Genomic DNA, 7927 nt, shown 5'->3' with positions numbered 1-7927 from the left:
ATCGCACCTGCCCTGCTCACCGGGAGCCGCCAGCGCCCCTGCCGGCTGCGAGCGGAACTGCACCCGAGGGGAAAGGGCCCGACAGCCGAGAAGGCTGGGACTGGGTTTGTGATTGTTCGCTGTTACTGCCATAGTTATTGCTGTTTGTTTGACTGGTTATACACATATAGATATACAACAGTAAAGAACTGTTATTCCTATTTCCCATATCTTTGCCTAAAAACCCCTTGATTTCAAAATTTTAATAACTCGGAGGGAAGGGGGGGTCACATCTGCCATTCCAAGGGGGGCTTCTGCCTTCCTTAGCAGACACCTGTCTTTCAAACCAAGACAATGACAAAGAAGTGTCAGCCTGAAAGTTTTTGATTTCTTTTATTTATTGTTTTAGTTAGTCGTTTTGGATGGTTCTGGCAAATAAATGAAGGGAAATAACTATTTGCATACACTTTTTTGAGCAAGGGTGTTTAGCAGACGGCATGAAAGTGAGATTTTTTCAGTCAGTGCAGTTTGAATACAAAGACAGTGTTCACCATCAGCCATGAAATATGCCAGCTGTTTGCCTGGGAAATCACATAAGGCACCTTCTGAGCATTTTTGTCATTATCAACTCACACTTTTTGCATTGGACAGGAACTGAAGAGATTGAAGTAAATCATGGCGTTAGAGTAAAATTAAGAAGCTCTCACACTATCTATTTCCAGCTCTCAGTTTATGAACCTGTCTGTTCCTGAGGACATAATATATGTTTTGTGATGCACCATCCTGAAGCTCCACTTTTCTATGCATTCCAGTGCACATAATTTCAAGCTGGCAAGTGCTTTTTACTGTGCAGCTTTTCCACCCAGGTGTAACTTAAGCTCACTGGTTTAATGCAGCTCTTGTGTCTTGGTTTGAAAGACAGGTGTCTGCTAAGGAAGGCAGAAGCCCCCCTTGGAATGGCAGATGCGACCCCCCCTTCCCTCCGAGTTATTAAAATTTTGAAATCAAGGGGCTTTTAGGCAAAGATATGGGAAATAGGAATAACAATTCTTTACTATTGTATATCTATATGTGTATAACCAGTCAAACAAACAGCAACAACAATGGCAGTAACAGCGAACAATCACAAACCCGGCCCCAGCCTTCTCGGCTGTCGGGCCCTTTCCCCTCGGGTGCAGTTCCGCTCGCAGCTGGCAGGGGCGCTGGCGGCTCCCGGTGAGCAGGGCAGGTGCGATGGTTCCCCCGCGGCTGCAGGGGGCGCTCCGGAGCGAGCTCGGGGAGCACGCGGCACCGGTGCCCTGGGATCCCGGGAAGGGATGGGACAAAGGCTTCACAAACCCCTGGCCAGCCGATCCTGGTGACCGGCCGGACCCTCGGGAGCAGCAGACTGGAATGGCAGGGACGAGCACAAATCCCAGGTGACAGACGACATGTATCCAAAGGGGGAACCCCCTGGAGGTCTGGGCAGGCAGGGCGAGCAGGGCTACAGCATAGTGAAGGCTCGAAGCAACAGCGGGGGCAGGGCGGCTACGACCTGGCTCCAAGTGGGGCAGGGAAGGTGGGGTTGGGATCCCAGGGGTTCTCTAACAGAAGGAAAAGGTTGGGATCCCAGGGTTTCTCTAACAGAAGGAAAAGCAGCCGAAGGAAGCCACCTCTCTCTCTGTCCAAATGCCGGGGACCGGGGACTGACTATCCACACACCCAGGTGAAACAAAAGAGTAGCCAGATGCACCCCACTCTATAGCCAGCTCTTTTGTTTTTCTGAAATACCCAGCAATTTGTCCCCCTAGCAACACGTATGGGGAAAATTCCTTTCACAGAAAAAAAACCCAGGAGAGCTCCTAAAACCCCAACATCTTGGAAGACGACTGGCTCACCTTCTGCCAGACCTGAGCCTCTGCAGAGTGAGCTGTCCATCAGCTGCAGCAGGTGGAATTGGCATGATGACCTGTTTTTGAGGCGACAGTGGAGGTTTTTATTTTGTAGTGCCTGATAGGAAGGCTGCAAATCTTCCCATTTCCCTGCCATGCTCCTCAAGGTTCCTCCAGGCCCTGCGTCACCAGCAAATAAAGCCTGCAACTGCAGTGCAGCTCTGCAGCCAGACCTTTTAGATGTATTGGCCCACCCTTAAGAACTCTGCAGTGTATTTGAATTTTTCTTCTGTAATGAAAGATAAGAGTCACCTTTAGCTGACTTGAAAGCAATAGATGAAAATTGGCTCAGTTTTTCAAAAACTATAATTGTGACACTCTTCATGGAAAGCTCCACTTGCAAAGATGAATGTTTCATTAATTTTTAAGGATGTGAAACTGTATGGGAACATTAACTAGAGCATTTTCTGTCTAGCCAATGCATTAATACCATGCAACAGTCATATTATTTTACTCTGTTAAAATAGCCATCAAAAAGCTAGCTAAACTTAAAATGGTGAAACATCAAAGCACACTTTTATTTCTATGAGTGATTACTTAGAAGAAATTACTAGTTTTCTCACTGAAAAATTACTATGAACTGTCCCTTAAAAAAACTTTGAATAATGTAAATCTTAATCTAAAATGCTGCCTGAAAGAGATGGGATAAATTCTATTATTCATAAACAGTGTTCTATCTCTGGAAATTAATTATCTCTAAACCTCATTTTTCTCTATCACTACTCAGTATTCTGTAAGCAGACAAACAACACCTGCTGGCTAAATCTGACCATTGTATTAATGCAGTGATGTTTCCTCTCTTTCTTTAAAACAAGTTTCTTAGATAATGTTGGAAATAACAAGAGGAAAGAGAGCTGATTGTCTTCTCCCTTACTTTTGGTGGTGTGTAGTCATGCATGTTTGTCCGAAAAAAGCATTAAACAGTCTGACCCAAGGAAAACAATCATGTAAGGCAGGAAGCAGTCAAAAATGTGCTTGTAAAGTTGGCTGGGAGTTGGTTATCTTCAAAAATTTGGTGAGCATATCTGGTTTCACTAACAATTTTCCTAAATTTTGCCTGTGGTTTTCAGTTTTTCAGTTAATGTGTATCTTTCCCTGGCCCAGCATAACCAGTTTGGATGCATGTATCCAAACAGAGAAAGGCAAAGGCACTTGGCAAAGAGATTAATCCCAAAAGAGTCCAGAATGCAGACTACTGTTGATATAGTCAGGAGAAAAGGTCACTGAAGAATCTTAGGGAAGGATTTTTACCTTTTACTGGGGAAAATTTTCTGGTAAAACAAAGCTTGTGTTACTTGGATTTTGGTATTCACCTCCTTTCTAGAGTCCTGAAAATGAAGCACCACTCATGATTTCCGTAAGGCTACCTAGAGCAGGATGGAAATAGCACATTCCTAAAATGTGTACTTTATATGCTGAATGCCACTGCAAAAGGCACTTTGGTTTTACATTATACACTTGCATCTTGGGTGCTGCTGATACCAACTGAAGTGTTAACTAATTCTGTTAAGCGTAGTGATCTCAAGAACATTAAGGCAAGCATTAAAAACCCCACAAAACCAACAACAAAGCAACCCAAAACATCACAGAACTGATGCCTTTCATCTCCAGGTTTGGAGAATCCAGGTGTGATGTACTGCATGCTGTAATCATAGCATGAAAGTTAGAAATATCTCTGGGAAGGACCAGAGGAGGATGTGGTTTGTATGTGCCAAGGTACAGTGTCTAAGTGTTCCACAAAACTAATTCAAGAATGTTTTGTAAATCCAGAAATATCACAAAAGTGACACCATGTAATCTTCCATCTGAGGGAATTTGTTTTCAACCAATCTACAGCATCCCCAGCACTGCATGGAATATCTTCTGTTCCCTTCATACACTCAATTTGTTTAATTGTGCCATTATTTGATAGCCTCTTTTGTACTTATTGGCAGGTAGAAATCAAAATTTATTAGACTTTCACAAAACTAAATTTTTAATTCCGTTTATGCTTCCTACAAATACAAGAATGCAGCCTGTGTAGGAGGAGAGACTACAGCTGCACCGCAGGAAGATATGAAAAGCACTTAAGAAAGGTATAATATTACTTCATCCAAATCTACTCATATTCTCCTACCTTCCTATTACTTTCTGCATTTTAAATATATGTTATCCCTTTTCCAGAAGAACATTCTGGTGGTACTCTGAAATCCTCTCTTATTGAAATAGGAGCCTTGAAAGAAACCTTTGTTGTTGAAACGTATTTTCTGTTTGGCTTACGATGCTATAAAATTTTCTGACCTCTTGTATAAGCATTGCAAATTCTCCAAAATAGATTCTGCCACTGAAAAGTTGCTAAGCAACTAATCCTGTCTGATCTATTGTAGTTCAAATAAATGAAACAGACATATAGAAAAGAGTTTATAAACCTAATGGGATGTAAAAAACAAACAAACCTAAACCCACAAACAAAGAGATATATAATATATTTAATAGCAAAATAAATAACTGAAGGAAAAAAAAAATCCCACCAAAAACCCCCAGCCCACAAGAAAGTATTTGAAGACATTTTAAGCAAAAGCAGGAAAAGGTCAGCATTGTCACTTCGCAGGTCCAGATTAGCTGTCACTTCTCTCTGCTCTTTGGCATCCTTCATGGCTACTTAGTGACCTTTTTGCTGGGTGCTTTTCCTTGCATGATACAATAAGTGTTACTTAGATAGTTAAAAATAAGCTCTTATTCATCTTTCAGATGAGCTGTCATGATTTTTTTTTTTTTTTTAAATTTATCTCTAGAGTCAGGGGAAAACTTCCCTGTGCTTCCATGATCCACATCCTACTACACCTCCCATTATCCTGTTGTTGCAGTCTGGCCTTCAGAGCTGGGCAGTTAAAGCCAGAAGAAGGAGGAGATGAAGCTTCTTACTAAGACTCAGACCTGGGGCGGCCCTCCAGACACCCATCGTCTTTGCAGGCAAATAGCTTTTCCTGTTTGAGGCAAACTATGCACATTTTTTGTCTGCTTGGGTGACGGTGAGGATTTATTTTTCTATCTTGCTTTGCCTTCTGCAGGTTCATATCATTGGATGGATAAAACTTTTGGCTGTTATTTCTAGGGCAAAGCCCTCAGCTGCTGCCATAGTTTGCTCCCCTAATTACCTGTGCCTGTGATTTTGAGTCTCAAATTTCTGTAATTTACAGTAACCACTATAAGATTATTCTTATCACTATGACCCCTTGGATGCTTTCACCTCTACAACATGCTGTGGATTCTTCCCTTCCAGGACCAGGACTTCAGTGCAAGAAAATAGTCACAAAATTTACTGCATGTTCTTAAGGAAAAGGAAGACGTTTTTATTATACTAAATCTTCATGCAGTTAGATTTCAGTCTCTCAGGCTCTCATGCTCACAAGTGCCAAGATGCCTGTGGTCTGGATGTGGCACTTGGGTGAGGCACAAGGATATGGGATTCTTGCCTGCATCTTTTGGCTACTGCTTGGCTGGTAACAACACAACATGTTTTGGACAGTTTTTTTATATCCAATAGGAAACATCAGCTACAATGTAGTAGTGCTTTGTCTCAGTTCATGCTTGCTTCACTTTTCATAAATCTTGGGTCAGGTTGCTGTCCATTGACTCTTCTCCCGTGTTTTAAATATACGAGACACATCTATAGCCATTTCCTGCTGGTCCAATGGACGAAAAACAGTTATAAGGGATACATCACAGCCTTTTAGCTATTCTGCTAATTTGAGGTTTGCAGGTCTTCTGCTGATGGACTGTCTGGCCTGTGGGCTCACCTGCCAGAAACAGCTTTCATACCAGCTCTAATTCTACAAACAGTTACTAATTTCTGCACTGATTTATGAGCAGAGTCACAGCTCTTTATTTACAGACTGTAAGCCTGGGAGGCATCTTTGTGGTGAAATGCAGGTAAGTTAAAAACAGAAAATAAACCTTCATGGTTGTACTATCTAGTTGTGTATTTATTTATTATCTGCAAATGCTACATTGGAAGTCTTTAAAGTCATTAGTAGAGGGACAGAAGAAAATTAAAAGTGAGAATAGTGATTTTAAGAAAAGTTAATGGAACAGAAAAAAGCCAGTAGCCTCCTTCCACCATTCCCAGTAAGATCTCCATCCTTTTCAGGCCTGACTCAAAGCTAGGACTTTTCCACTGGCTTGTGGCCCAGCCTCTGTTTCATTTTAGTGTAAAAGCTACTTGATCTAAGGTAAAGGCCAATACATAAGTCAGAATTAAATAGGCACCTCAAATCACATTCTTTTCTCATTATTATTCACTTGAGAAACAACTTCTGTTCCAGCCTTGCTAACTTGTTTGACAGAGACATCAGTCACTCCTCAGAAATAAAGGAATGGAAATGAGTTATTTCTATTTTCTCCTGGTGTTTATGCAAGTTTCCCCTTAAGCACTTACCAGAATGAAAGCTTTTCATCTAACACTTTAATTCTGTGGACCTTTTCCCTGGGACCAAGAAAATAAAATAATAGCAGCACTTAATGAAAGGGAAAAAGTAATCACTGGAGAGGTAACAATCCAGGAGCAGGTAACTCTCACAACTTATTGAATACAGTCAGCATAATTATTAGACCTTTTTAATGACTATCATTGCATGTGAATGCTATTCATGGAAATTCCAGGTGTTCCTCTGGAAAGAGTTTCTCTCATAGTACAGGGAGCAGGAACAGGGATTTGCAAAATATATTTTTTAAACAGGTTTTCTCTCAGCATGCCAGATTTTATAATTTTAAGGAGATCTTGGGAGTGAAGAGCTGGGCTGAAACTCAGATATGCATGAAATTCTTATGCTTTGCAGATATTATGTTTTGCAGTAACTTAAAGAAACTTTTTAGTCTGTCAGGTATTTCACTTACCAAACAAGTGTCACACTCTGATTTCTCCTCTGGTGCTGACCTCTCTGGGCTATTCAGTTTGCCACTACTTTGGGGAAGAACATGTCACTTTTCATTTTCCTTGCAAAGTCCTCATCCCTCTGACACCTCCAGACTTGATCTCATAAAATGTGGTTCAAAGACAATAGAGGAAAGAGTCCCTGTTTGTGCACCATCTGTGTGAGGCTCTGCAGGGAGGGGGTTGGGGGATTCTTATATGGTGGGATCCTTACAGCCTCTCTCATGTTACGTCTCCAAAACCATGTCACTACACTTATCAGCAGTGCTCATGAGGATGCTCTTGAGGATTGTTCCTGCACTGGAGAGATCATAGCCTGTTTGAAAAGTAATCTGTTGAAGCCAAATGAGTTGAAGATGTATGCCAACATACTTGCTTTTTTCTCCCCTCGTCTAGTTCTTGCTTCCTCTCATTTCATGATATCCACTGCACAGGTGTCAGTTATTTTCTTGGTGCCTTTCAGACCCATTTATTTTCCTTCGTCTAGTAGAAGGTCCTTAGTCTGCCCCTGCAGTAAGAAAACCCATTATGCTTTCTGCCTCCTTTCACCTTTATAATCTTCCCCTTTACACAAATCTGTAGCCTAGTAGGTTTTTATTTCCTGAAGCCTTGCAAATGATAGCAAATGACAAACCAGCAAGACTTGTTTGAAGAAAATTTACCAATGAAAGCAAATTTTTGCGGAGTCCTAATTCATGGTGCTGTGGCAAGCAGAAGACATGACTGACAGACTTTTGGTCAGTAGTACTGCTTGTTCACGATTAATGAGCAATTATGTTTCTGGACTAAGACTCCTGCATTTGGTTTCTCACCACTAGGCAGGAATTGTACTCAGTACTCAACTTTTCTTGAAAGCTAAGTATCAGAAATTACCCAGAAACTGGGTAAAAAGCATCTGCTTTCCTTTATTGCATGCACTCTATGTGGACTATTATTGTGTGATGTCCTTTGGTTTACAAAACTGACTTTAGTCCTCAGGAAAACCATGTTTTCCATTTTAATTTCTCATGTCAGGGTAAAACTTCTCTTAGGAAATGCTGGTCTGTCTTTCAGTGCAAATAGTTTAGAGCAGCCTTGTATTGGCAGCTTATTCTTACAAACCCCA

General features: G+C 41.4%; 1 protein-coding gene across 1 annotated transcript in view; it reads left to right on the top strand.

Annotated features, from left to right (window-relative positions):
• The first annotated feature begins 1409 nt into the window (after positions 1-1409).
• The window catches only part of LOC103616417, a 36909-nt gene continuing 30391 nt past the window's right edge, over positions 1410-7927 (top strand). The window contains exon 1 of the mRNA XM_008634585.2: positions 1410-1537. Coding sequence (XP_008632807.2) covers positions 1410-1537 — 128 coding nt within the window. The remainder of the gene's footprint in view (positions 1538-7927) is intronic.

The sequence above is a fragment of the Corvus brachyrhynchos genome, unplaced genomic scaffold (assembly GCF_000691975.1).
Source record: "Corvus brachyrhynchos isolate BGI_N302 unplaced genomic scaffold, ASM69197v1 scaffold22, whole genome shotgun sequence".
Taxonomy (NCBI): Eukaryota; Metazoa; Chordata; class Aves; order Passeriformes; family Corvidae; genus Corvus; species Corvus brachyrhynchos.
Note: the sequence above shows the minus strand (reverse complement) of the source record. Positions and strands in the feature narration are given on the sequence as shown.